A 13478-nucleotide genomic window follows, 5' to 3' on the forward strand; every position below is an offset into this window, starting at 1 on the left:
TGGATGTTAGCTCAAGGCCAGTCTTCCTCAGTAAAGAAAGAGGAGGATTGGAGGCAAATGTTAGCTCAGGGCTAATTTTCCTCAAAAAAAACCAAACAGAAAAAACAGTTAAAAATACATTGGGTTATCTTTTGAGGTATTAAAAATAACATAGCATACAGCTTTTGTAGCAGTATCTCACACAGTTTATCTTATTTATTCAATGTGTTATAATCTTGTGAGAAAAATAGAATGAAAGAAAAGTTAGCATTAAATTTTCAAATATGTATTGGATGCCTGTTATAGATATGACGTTGTTAGATGTTTTAGGAGGGGCAGAGCAAGAAAGGAGTAAAACTAACACTTATGGAGGGTTTGTCTTTATGGAACACACTTTTAAGTAGAGTAGATAAAATAAATGTAACAATTATAATGTAAGATAGAATATAAATGGAATACGTGGTAAGTAGAATGCCATGGATATTTAGCAGAAAAAAAGACCGCATATTGCCGTAGAGGATTTGAAAATTGATGGTGATGCAGATATTCTTTGTAAGAGTTATAATGAATATGTATGATTTCATGTAAAATGCAAATACATATTAACATTTTTAGTTGCTGTTTGATTAGCTTGTACCTTGGTTTCAGGTTTCATTAATTTCTTCAGCAGATGTTTGTTGAGCACTTGTTATGCAGTAGGCCAGATGAGAACCTTTTAATAGTGAAAGAGAATGCTATTAATTATGCTGGGACAACTGGTATAAATCGGTATTGTCTTGGACAAACCAGGACATATAGTTGCCATAGGCATTGAGGAGATGCCATTGACAACAAAGTCTTTATTCTGAAGGAACATAGAGTCTTTGTTTTGTCTGTTTTGAGCTCATCTAATGTAATTTAAATATTTATCTTTGATCTTTCTGTTTTTCTTTTCCTTATTAGACTGGATGTAAATGTGAGAGGAGAAATTCAAGGGCTCAGTATTTACTAGTGCTGCTGTGAAATAGTGGTAGAAGATAGGAAAAATGACAAAATCGTGAACCCTTGTCAATTCTAAGATTATTAATCGATGAATTGTTTTTACTATAATTTTCTATAATTACATAAGATATAATTTTGAATAAGATGTGAATATTGTATTTAATTTCAATCATTGAATGTTACTGATAGAATTAAGTGCTTTGCTAAAAGAATTATATTTTGCTTTAGGAAGATCTTGAAGTTTCAATAGTAGCGTAAGGATTTAGGTCGTTGGCTTTTTTTGGGAAATATTTTTAAAGATCTACATTAATACGCAGTGCATATTGAGCTCTAATATGCATTTGAATCACCCAGGAATTCTGTTAAAGTGAACATTTTGCTTCGCTAGGTCTCGGCTGGGATTTGGGGTGGTCTATTTCTAACAAGCAGACCACACTTTGTGTAGGAAGGATTTAGACCACTTTTTGGCTCATCTGTAGATATGTGATTCTTCTTTAATTTATATTTGTAATAATGCAGATGAAATCTATTTCCTTGTTTTACAGAAAATGACATGTATGTATATATATACCTAAACATATATATATATATTTAGAAGTAACTAATACTTACACTCATACACATACAGAAGTAACTAAAATCAACTCTTGTATACTAGTAGATATAATACATGTGTAGAGTAATGTTTATTGGAGCAGAAATTGACTTTGAAAGTAAATTGACAGTTTCTTCCTAAATAATTTCTTACATGTTTATTAATATATTTCAGTGATGAAGAGACGGATCTTAATTCTCTGATAAAATCTTGGTTGAGGAATCAGCCTCCTAAATATAGGAATAATCTTGAAAACTGGATTGGAGATTATTTTGAAAAGGCTTTACAATGGGTTCTAAAGCAGGTAAGTTAACTGTAATATTTCGTAATTAATCATTTAGGTGAGAAGGATGTTTAAGAGTATTGCTTACTTAAAGCTCCCTTTTAGAGCTCTGCCAGAATATTGGGGTGGAGGGACAGAGAGGTATCTTCACTGCTCTCTCAATATAAGTCATAGCATAACTTTTTATTATGTTAGTCTTAAAACACTTTAATTCTCTCACCCACAATATCTTGTACTGCTTACCTAAAAATCTTGGATATTGGAATGTATTGGATGAAGGATGAAGAGAGTATTGCTGTTTTCTAGGAGAGTTTTAAAAAGGAGATCACACTTGATTTTGAATTTAAAGCATGAGCAGTTTAGCATGCAAGAAGACAATGGAGGTCTTTCAGATATTCTATGTAATTCTTTTCAACTTTTCTTGGTTTTTCTTTTATATCATTGCTTTTATGAAAAATGTAAACATATAAAAAATAAAGAAAATAAATAGCAGTGAGCTTTTGAAAGTATCTAATAATCTGAACTTGATTTAGAGATCAATACTTTGGGATTGAACAAGACATATAGAGAAATGGAGATCTCACTTCAGTTTTCTCAGTCTTTTTCTTTTCTGACTTTGTAAGGGTGGAAGATGGAAGAATCGAAATTTGTGAGGAAGTGATACAGATAAGATAGGTTTCCCTGTAGGCCTCAGGAAAAGAACCACTCTCATCTGCCCTTAGCCTCACTGAGCTGTCTCCTCCTTTGTGCTTCCACAGCAATGTACAGTGTCTGTCAACTGTATTATAATTGCTACATTCAACTGTAAGCACTTTGAAGGCAACGGCTGAGCCTCTTGTACTCCTTATTGTATCCCCAGAATCAAGTGTGGTAATAACAGAGTATGAATGAATGGGAGTATATGTGCTTAATGAAATACCTGATGCCTATGTTGTAGCACTGTTTCAGTAGATATGTTGTTACTTCGTTAATTTAAATTGTACAGAGCCCAACAAGGCTCTCCAAAGTCAATACCTTGAGGTCATGTACTTGCATGCTGTTAATGTTAGAATGAGAAATATAACACTACATGGAATATATTGATATGTAGGGGTTCATGCCTATAGAAATGATGACAGGATAAGATTATTATGCCACAGAGTGGATACCAAAGAATCATTTAGAAAATAAACTGATTCTATTTTGAGGTCCCTGTTATTGTTTGAAATTTTTTTATGTGTTAAGAATTCCTTCCTTCTTATTCTGTGCTTTGTTCATGATGTTCAGATTCTGAGAGATATACCATAATGGATGTTCTAGCCAAATGCTGATTTTATTTATAATTAAAGCTTTGCTTTCTTCTATTAATTTAGCAAATTAGGTAATCTAGAAGAAAATATGTGGGTTTCCTTCATCTTTGACTTTGAAGCCTAGAACTAATATTTAAAAAATATAATGTTTAAATTTAGAAGAATGGAGGAATGGGAGGAAGAGCAGGAAAAAGGGAGATGAATATAATAGAAATAATATAAATGCTAAGCATGGCCTAAGCAGCTGAATCTTTACCCATCTCCTCCCTTTTTCCCACTCTTCTTCCCATTTCTTCATTCTTCTAAAAATATTTATCATTCAGGCAGAGGATTTTTTAAAAAAAATGCAAATTGGATCATTTTACTCCCTCACTTAAAAACACCATAAAGGCAGTGAAAATAAAATTTGCACTGCTTACCATGGCCTACACAATTCTGCATACTCTGGCCCTTGCCTACTTCTCTGACTTAAATCACTCTTCCTTTGCTTACTCAGCCTTAAGCTTCTTTCAATTCCCTAACTACACCAATGGCTTACCTTTGCATATATTGTATTCTCTGTGTGGCCAGATAGATGTCATCTTTCAGATGTTAGCTTAAATGTAACCTTTTTCAAAGAGGCCTTGAGCCCTCAATCTGAGTTACTCTCCCTCGAAACACTGTCTGCTGCTCTATAGCTCTTACCACAACTTAACCATCTCCTCTATTGGACTTGAGTTCCATGAAAACAAGTACTCTGTTTAATTCACCTTTCTTTTCTTTTTTTTTTTTTTTTTAAATACCTAGTACCACAAACAGATCCTACTGCATAATCGGTTCTCAGTAAATACTTATAGAAAGACTGAGAATTTTTTCTCCTCCAACCTCCCGGCAGTTACACAGGGGCCCCAGAGGCCTACAGATCAAAATCATCCACACTACCTCAGTCCAAGTTTCTTTTTAAAATTCTGTGTAGAAAGAAAGCTCAAATGGTTTTTTATTTAAGCCTGCTTTTACTAGCCTTTCTTGTCCAGTGTCATCAATCTAGCTCTTGCCTCTAGCTTCTTTTTTATCAGCAAGAGGAAATGAGGAACTATTCTTTTTAGACCAATGCTCATTGATTTACCTTTTCTTTTACATTCTTCAGGTTTAGGAAGTAAATAAACTATGTTTCTATTTAAGTACTCTAGCACTTACAACTAGAAGTATACAATTGTGTTTTTATGAATATTTCTTATTTTCAAGGTTTATATATATAAATTAAATGGAATCTAAACTTTCTACGAATAGAGGGATAAATTTAAAGATGATCCTTGAAAAGATATGTAACTGTCAATCAATATGGTTCTGACTTTACTGGTTAATATTTGCCTTTTTTCTGTACCGTGAACTTTAATCAACAGAATGACTATGTGGTAGAAACAAGTTTGGTGGGGACTGTGATGAATGGTTTGTCACATCTACATGGATGCAAAGATCATGACCAATTTATTATTAATCTCATAAGAGGACTTAGTGGAAATCTGAACATGAAATCACGTCTGGAATTCACCAAAGAGGTAATGCATATTTAAAGCCTATATTCAGTCAACATTTTTCTTTAATTTTCATTGACTCTTAACTGCCAAAATACAGTGATTTGTAACTATAAGGTATAGAACTTTTTAATTTTGAAATTATGCATTCAATAGAATAACAGTGCATTTATTTATGTATATATACATATATGCTTATTTTCTCCTTTGAACTAGTTCATGATATTTTATTATATAATTAAAATTCTATAAAATAATGTTTTAATAGGTTAAAGTCTGGGCCATATCTTTCTTGTTAGACATTTTTGAACCTACTTAGCCATATGAATAAATATAATTATTTCGTTCATTTTTCATCTTAGAAAAATATATACATTTTTCAATCATTTGTTTAACGAGAACAGTTTTAGCAGTTAAGAATGCTGGAATGAATTAATCATTATAAATCTTTTCTTGAACAAATGTCAAGATGCATTTCAACCAAGTCGTTTATACATATTAAGGGATTTCTTCCTGTTGGCCTCTGTTGAAATAATTGAGCGCATGTTCCTTGGGGTTGTCTCCAATATTATGTTTCCGCATTTTTATTATTTGGTTTCTTCTTTGATACCACCATTTATTGCTTTCTGTATATTGTTTCCCTTTCCATGGCCATTTTGTTGCCTCTGTTGCTAGATGCTTCTCATCGTTAAGACTCAATGCCCAATTGTATGCTGCTTTTAAGCAGTCTCTTGCCAAAGTTCAGAATAAAGGTGTTGAAGGTTAGCATCAGTGGCTAACTCTCTGCTTTTTATCAGCACAGATAACAGTTTTCAGTCTTAGAAAGAATAACAGATTAAGAGCAGTGGTGGTAACACTGGAATGGGCAGTAGCAGAATATGGTAGAAATGAAAAGTCTAGGATTCCTACACTGTGTAATTTGTAATTTAATGTTCATGAGAACTTAGTTAAAAGTTGAATATATTTATACCTTTGTGTATGTGCAGACTAGATGACTTTTATTTATTTGCTGAAATGATCATTTAGAGAATAATAATTGAGATAAAATGTTGTGTAGTAGGTTTAGTGTATGTGAACTTTGTTTTTCAACTAAGACAATTCACTCTGGGACATTTACCTTGAAGAATTAAAATTTCACGTACTCTATTTAGACTTTGTGAAAACCCATTACAACTGTTTCCTCTTAAGGTTTTTAACTGGGCACGGGAATCTCCTCCAGACCCTCACAAACCAATGGACACCTACTATGACTCAAGTAGAGGACGATTAGCATCTTATGTGCTGAAGAAGCCAGAAAACTTGACTGCCGATAATTTCAATAATGGCCAAAGTCTTCCAGTCATTCAGACTCCTGACATGCAACGAGGTCTAGATTATTTCAAGCCTTGGTTAAGTTCTGATACTAAACAGCCATTTATTCTCGTAGGACCGGAAGGATGTGGCAAGGGGTAAGAGCAGAAAAGTGTTGATCGAAGTGAATATTGTAGATTTATGCTCCTCTTCTCTTTTAAGATGATTGTTAAATGCTTTTACCTTTCTTTTGGTTAAATTATCGTTTACATTTTAATGAAGGACTCTTCTTTGCCATTACTTGTAAAAATAATATGACTATTGAGAAGAATACATCCTTTTTTCTGCCAGGTTGTGTTTTCTAATGGAAAGAGAGCAACGTGAGAAGATACCCTTGAAAAGAATCTGTGCATACAGTCAAACAGAAAGTGAATACCTTAGATATACGCACAAGTTGCTATTTGCTTTAGTTATAAAAAATGAATCTTGAAGTTAGCTTATCTATTTAAAAATAGCTTTTAATTTAGTGCCTAGTGAGTGTAGTTTCTGGAAAATAAAAGACATGGATTATTAGTTTCACATTTCTAGTAGTAATTAAAAAATTCAATTCATAGTAATTTTTTTTTAACTTGGAGAACTTAATATCTTAAAATCTTTCAACTGTGGGGAAAACACTTGGTGTCTTTTATATATACTTTATCAAACTAAATTATTTCTGTGACCTTTGTTTTCTTTGCTGAAGAGTCCAAAGAATGCCTTAAAATATGAATTGATTTTTTTCCAGTCTGAAAATTAGAAAGTTACCTTGATAATTATGGAAACCATATCAATCTTTACTACTTTCTCCTTAAATATCATCATACATAATCTAGAAACTGAAATATTTATTATAAAATAGAAATTTTATATTGAATATAAAAAGTATTTTATTGACTGAGTTTTCAAGTCAAATGTCATACATCTTTTATAGGATGCTGCTCAAGTATGCCTTTTCCCAACTCCGGTCCACTCAGATCGCTACAGTTCACTGTAGTGCACAAACTACTTCTCGACATCTCCTGCAGAAATTGAGCCAGACTTGCATGGTGATCAGTACTAATACTGGTCGAGTATATAGACCAAAAGACTGTGAAAGACTTGTTTTGTACTTAAAAGATATCAACCTTCCCAAGCTTGATAAATGGGGGACCAGTACTTTGGTAGCTTTCCTACAACAGGTGAGTCTTATTACTTGAAGTGTTTTGATATAGTTAGAAATAATTTAATTTCATTAACTTTTCTTATAGGTAGAAAATCTGCTTTCATTCTTAGAGCCAGTTTTATCTAGCATGTATCATGGAAATTAAACTCTTGAAGCTTCTCAGTCTTGTTCCAGGGCTACTTTCTTTGATCTTCCTCCCTTTAGAAGTTGGTATTACAATGAGATGACATATGTCAGGAAGAGTAGAAACAAGCTTTACCCTATACCCATCACCTCTCCCTTGTCCTAAAACAAGGAGGAAAGCAGAAGCTGGAGATGGTGCTGGAGTTGGGGAAATTTTTGCTTCTTTCTTTAGGTATGCATTCTTCTGAGAGCAGTTAGACTTCCTCAGTCATGCCCCTTTTGGGCTGCTTTAGCCCATTGGTCTCCCTCTTTGCCTATATAACTATTGGAGACCATACATTCTCAGCCAATGTGGAAGATTTTCTTTCTTTATGTGATTTACATTACATTAGAAACCCTAAATTCTAAATTAGAACTTATTATGCTTATGTAGGTTCAAATTTAGCTTTATTATGTAACTGTAGAATATAATAAAATATTTATAGGAAAAAACCCAAAATATTTTCCTTATATTTTTCCTGATTTCTTTGATTTTTTTGAAAATTGCTGGTGGATTTATACTATCATCTGGATTTTAATGTTTGTTAGAGAGAAAAACATTTTAAAAATGAGGATAATTCAGCTAACATTAGTAAAACATAGAGTCTTGAACAGTATCATTTTTCAATGACACAAGAATTTCAAATATATTTCAGTCTTATATTTTTGAGTTAGGTAGAGGATGATGATTGCATTTGGAAACAATTGAATTTTATGAAAAAAATACAATATCATCATTAGAAAATCTTAAGCATAAAATACTTAAAATACATTTATTTTCAAATAGGTATTGACATATCAAGGATTTTATGATGAAAATTTGGAATGGGTTGGTTTAGAAAATATTCAAATTGTGGCTTCTATGTCAGCTGGAGGAAGACTGGGAAGACATAAGCTGACTACCAGATTTACTTCTATTGTTCGTCTTTGTGCTATAGAGTATGTATCTTAATTAGTGTTTTAAAATTTCTTTTTTATTTGGGGAGACATCTTATATATTTGCATTTTATTAGTGCTTATCTGTTTATGATATTTCTTCAAAATGTAGGATATAAAAATAGTCAAACTTAAGCTCTGATATTATTTCTTTTTCCTGCCCTTGCCTAACTGTAGGCAGTAATTTAGGGTGATAAAGGCTTTAATCAATGCTTCTTATATGTTAGAAATAAAATCGAACTGTTTTGTATCATCTCTGTTCTAAAATGTCAGTATCAGGAATCTGAATGGTGAATTTTAGATTTAAATGTTTTATGGGTTTCATAAAACAAAAATGCTATCAACTTTTATGAAGATCACTAAAAACAGAATATAAATCTGAACAAGGTAGAGTTAGGTCGTATTAGTGGCTGATAGCATTAATCCTAATATATCTATCCATCTCCATGCTCCATAATTGTTGCAGGACTCTTGAATTTTATGGTTATGGCACTGTCTCCGTTACATTTTTTCTTACAAAATCTTGTTTTTATGCTTTCATACTAATTGCACCTTCTTTAGAAATGTTTACATTCTTCTTTAGAACTGTTACAGCCACCAATTAAGCTTTATTTAAATAGATTCTGGTTTGAGATAAAGAAGTTGATTTTATTTGTTGTATTAGTTCTATTTTTATAGTTCTGAAGTGGATTACTGCTCTATGTACAGGCTGTACTTAAAATGCTTTTTCTTAAACAAAATTTTCCTTTTGGCCCTTTCTGAAGATTAGTGGTTTTTCAAGCAATCATGTTTTTAAGTAACTTCATTGGAATCCTCTCTTAGGACCCTCAGTATTTGACAACAGATAATTAGGGATCTAATTTGATTGAAGTGAGAATTAGGGACCTTGAGCCTGGCCTTGGCCCCTGAGTAAACCTGAGATCTGGAGGTATCTTGGTCTCAGAGCAGCACAGTTTGAAAACCATTGCTATAACTTAACATTAAAATAATAATTTAGAATATTGATTTATTTCAACTTATTTCTTGTATGCCATTTTTTAGTTACCCAGAAAGAGAGCAATTACAGACAATTTGTGGAGCATATTTGGAACCTGTTCTACATAAAAATCTGAAAAATCATTCTATTTGGGGTTCTTCATCAAAGATTTATCTCTTAGCAGGATCTATGGTACAAGTGTATGAACAGGTATCTATTCATTTATGTTGTAGTTTTCATGTCTATTGGTATCACCCCCAAAGGACTACCTTTAATCCTGACCTATGTTGATAAGCAGACTTTCTTTTCCTGTTATTTGTTAGACTTTTCTACTAGAGAGTAAGTTCTGTGAGGGCAGATGTTCTGTGTATGTTATTCACTATTATTTTCCCTGGCACAATTTCTGATAGACTGTCAGTAAATACTGAATGAATGAATCAGTGGGTGAATGGTTATTCTGCTGTCAGCTCAAATTTAGCATATCTAGATTGGAGTTCATCTTTTTTCTAAACTAGATCTTTCTCCTGACTTCTATCAGTTTCTGTCTTCCAGGCTTCAAATCCGAGAGTAGTCTTTGATGTTTATCTCTTTCCTGTTACCTGTGAGCAAATGTCTAAAGTATCCTTCCTTGGTAAAGTGGGACAGTACTTGACAATAGGCATCAAGGATGCAGAAGGCGTTTGTTGAGTACCTTCTCTTTCCAGTGCTAGTCCTAGGGATGCAAAGATGACTGAGTCTCTATTCTCTGGAAGGTCACAGTCTAATGAGGGACCTAGTTGTATAAATAAACTATTAATACAGCATGATAAGTATAACAATAACAGTATGCACAAGTTACAGAGATAGCATAGAAGATGGAGTGAATAACTTTGTTTTATGTTGTAGTTGTTAAGAGGAGGTGAAATATGATCTGAATTTTGAAAAATGAATAGAAATTCACACAGTGGCTGGAGATGAAAAAGGTCTTTTTAGGTAATGGGAATAGCATGTGAAAGTTATGGAAGTATTTGTGGAAGAGATTTTATGGTATTGGAGTAGAAGTGAGGAATGATAAGTTAGAAAGCAAGAAGTTCCTTTTTTTTTCTGAATTAATTCAAATGTTAACTGATCAAAGCCAGAATAAGAGCGATGGCTCCATATGTGGAGAGGAAGGGACAGGCTCTTTACTGGTTATATATTGAAGAGTAGCACTTTGATTTGTTAAAAGTTCAAAATCTTTGGCAGTTTGTTGAAGCCTATGAACAACCTCTCTTAGATAATGTTTTTAAGTGCGTAAAATATAATATACAAGATAACCAAGGAAATCAGTTGTCTTGAAATACAGTTCTACCTGCTGGTGGAAATTGGCATTCCTGTAACTCTAAGGTGACCAAAAAATTTATAGCGTGATTACATGTTTAGAAAGTTGACACATCAATTTACTATATTTTCTTTTTCAGGTACGGGCCAAATTTACAGTTGATGATTATAGTCACTATTTCTTTACTCCTTGCATCCTTACCCAGTGGGTTCTTGGCTTATTCAGATATGATTTAGAAGGAGGTAAGTTTTGCTTTCATGATTTCAGATGACTTATCTTTGTTTAGAATGCCGCTGTGTCTCTGTTTGTGTGTGTGTCTTTAAGCTGTATATTGTATTTGTAATAGATACATTAAATGAGTATTATAGCTGGTTATAGTATTTTAAAATTATACTTAAAATAGTACTATATTAAATTTAAATATTAACCTTGAATAACCTTAATATTAAAATTATAATACTTTATTATGTTTTCTCTTCTGAACTATTTATGATTGTCACTGTTAAGACTTGATTTTGGGAAAAATTAAACCATTATTCTTTGTAGTCAAAGCATGTTTAATATGCTTTTGGGGATTGATATTTTTATTCAACAACTAGAGGTAATAGTGCTAAGTGTATCTGTCAAATAATCAAAAAAATTTACCCACTCATTAACAAAATGAATTTTAACTTTTTCCCCTTTCCGTCTATTTATCTGATGCCAAAATTATGGTAGGTAGATTCTATTCTCTATTTCTTTCTAACATTATGTTGAAACAGACCATTTTCAAATCATTTGAATTTTATTACAATTAAAGAAAATTTTGCGTTTTTTAGGATCCTCAAACCATCCACTAGATTATGTTTTAGAAATTGTAGCATATGAAGCACGGCGCTTATTTCGTGACAAAATTGTTGGTGCAAAGGAACTTCATTTATTTGACAGCATTTTAACATCAGTGTTTCAAGGAGATTGGGGCTCAGATGTGTTAGACAATATGGCAGGTAATACAGTTATAGAGTTTATGTAAATATATAAATGTTATAAGAACTTTAAAGTTATATTTCTTACTAGTAGCATGGTTTTATATATCTAAACAAATCAGAACTTTGGATAATTTTAATGCTGTTTTTACCATAAGGGGCTGCTGTGTCTTTTTTGCTAGATATCAATAATTGTGTTCCAAAGAAAATATGATGACAATAATAGTTTTCTCAGAAAAAGGGGATTTGGGTCATAGTGTTTTACATTTGAAATTCAGAATTGTGTTTCCTGAAGAATTTTTATTAATAATGTTTTTTTCTAAATAGCCATTTATGTATGAAACTTAAAGATCACTGTGAAAATCCATATTTGATTACAATGAACTTTTGCTTAAGACTAATGACCATTCTCATTCCTGTCACTACTGATAATGTCATTAGCAGAGAACTTCTTATCTATTCTTGTTACCAGCTTCACCCATTGTTATGATAAGCAAAGCATAACACCATTCAGTCAAAGCAACTGTGTTGCATTTGCAGCTATTACCGCTTAATAACCGGTATGCATTTTGAAAACGGCAGTGGGAGTAATGCATGTTAAGATGAAAATCATCCTGGTAAAAGAGCCTTTGATAAAACAAGACCATAATATGGCAATATTTTCCAGTAAAATTGCTTTCAAGCTACAAAATGAGTTTCTATTCTATTAGACTATAAAGCTAGGCTTCAAAAATATTTCATATAACACGTTCAAAAATATTTGATATAATACATTCTATATAGTACATTTCTAGATTTGATAGTGACCCCAGGGTCACAACTGCAGAAACAAAGGGAATCTGGAAGGTGAGAAGGACGTTGAGAGTGATAGAATTTTCTAGGTGCTGATTGAGTTTTTGAATCAGGAAATGAGTTCAAAAGAACCTAAAGCAGGATGAAGTGCTCAGAGAAGCCTGTTAATAGTTCAGAGTTGGCTTGATTTTGAGTAAGGGTTTGTCACTGTGGCCTGTAGTTTTCATGGCTTAGTGTGGAGAGGCTTTGGTTCTTAAATGGTGCCATCTTTCTCAGTCTGAAAATTGGGTTAGTGGTGTTTCTTCTTGCAAAGAAAGTGGCACATCCTTTGGGCATTAAATAGTACTGGTGTCTTATTGGGTATCTGAATTCTCTAGAGTTTGGTATCTTTCAATCTCCTATGTAGGACTCCATAAATAACATATGCTTTTTTTTTTCACTGTTTTACTTTTCAATGGGGAGTTGTGCTTTTTAAAAATAGAGGCTTGATATGTTAGATCTAGGCAAATAGGATTTTCACATAGTAGAATATTAATTTATTAATAATAAACTAGATACATTCTTGTGCTAAGAAACTTGTAATGTAATGGCAGACACAGATATGAAAGTCCTTGCTTACAATGATAGCTATTGCTAGTGTGTATAGATACCACAAAGATTTTTTCAAGCAGATGGTTAAACTGGTATTTACAATACAGCATGAAGTATTTTACATATAATACAACTTTTCTGAATATATTCGGGACAAATGCTAGAGGAAGTTACTTTGAAATTTTTTAAGATACATTTTTTATTCGTGGATAATTGTAGATTCACATACAATTGTAAGAATTAATACAGAGAGAGCATATATATGTTTTACTTGGTTTCCCCTAGTGGTAATGTCTGGCAAAATTATAGTATAACGTCACAGCCAGGATATTGACTTGATATATTTAAGATAGAGAACATCACCACAAGGATCTATCTTGTAGCACTTTTTAAATTTTTATTTTGCTGATGAAGATTCGTCCTGAGCTAACATCTGTGCCAATCTTCGTCTATTTTATATATGGAATGCCACCACACCATGGCCAATGAGTGGTGTAGGTCTGTGCCTGGGATCCCAACCTGTGCCACCAAAGTGGGTGATGCCAAACTCAACCACTATGTCACAGAGCCAGCCCCTATCATGTTGCACTTTTGTAGTCACTCTCACTCCCCTCCCATCCCCTG

General features: G+C 32.7%; 1 protein-coding gene across 6 annotated transcripts in view; it reads left to right on the forward strand.

The window, feature by feature from the left end:
• DYNC2H1 (dynein cytoplasmic 2 heavy chain 1) overlaps positions 1–13478 on the forward strand; it is a 289228-nt gene that overhangs the window by 61634 nt on the left and 214116 nt on the right. For all 6 annotated transcript variants that reach the window (XM_046637538.1, XM_046637540.1, XM_046637542.1 and 3 more), the window contains 8 exons: positions 1730–1859; positions 4510–4665; positions 5830–6089; positions 6902–7148; positions 8082–8233; positions 9272–9416; positions 10646–10748; positions 11325–11492. In XM_046637538.1, the coding sequence (XP_046493494.1) occupies positions 1730–1859; positions 4510–4665; positions 5830–6089; positions 6902–7148; positions 8082–8233; positions 9272–9416; positions 10646–10748; positions 11325–11492 (1361 nt within the window). The remainder of the gene's footprint in view (positions 1–1729; positions 1860–4509; positions 4666–5829; positions 6090–6901; positions 7149–8081; positions 8234–9271; positions 9417–10645; positions 10749–11324; positions 11493–13478) is intronic.

The sequence above is a fragment of the Equus quagga genome, chromosome 14 (genome assembly GCF_021613505.1).
Source record: "Equus quagga isolate Etosha38 chromosome 14, UCLA_HA_Equagga_1.0, whole genome shotgun sequence".
NCBI classification, from domain to species: Eukaryota; Metazoa; Chordata; class Mammalia; order Perissodactyla; family Equidae; genus Equus; species Equus quagga.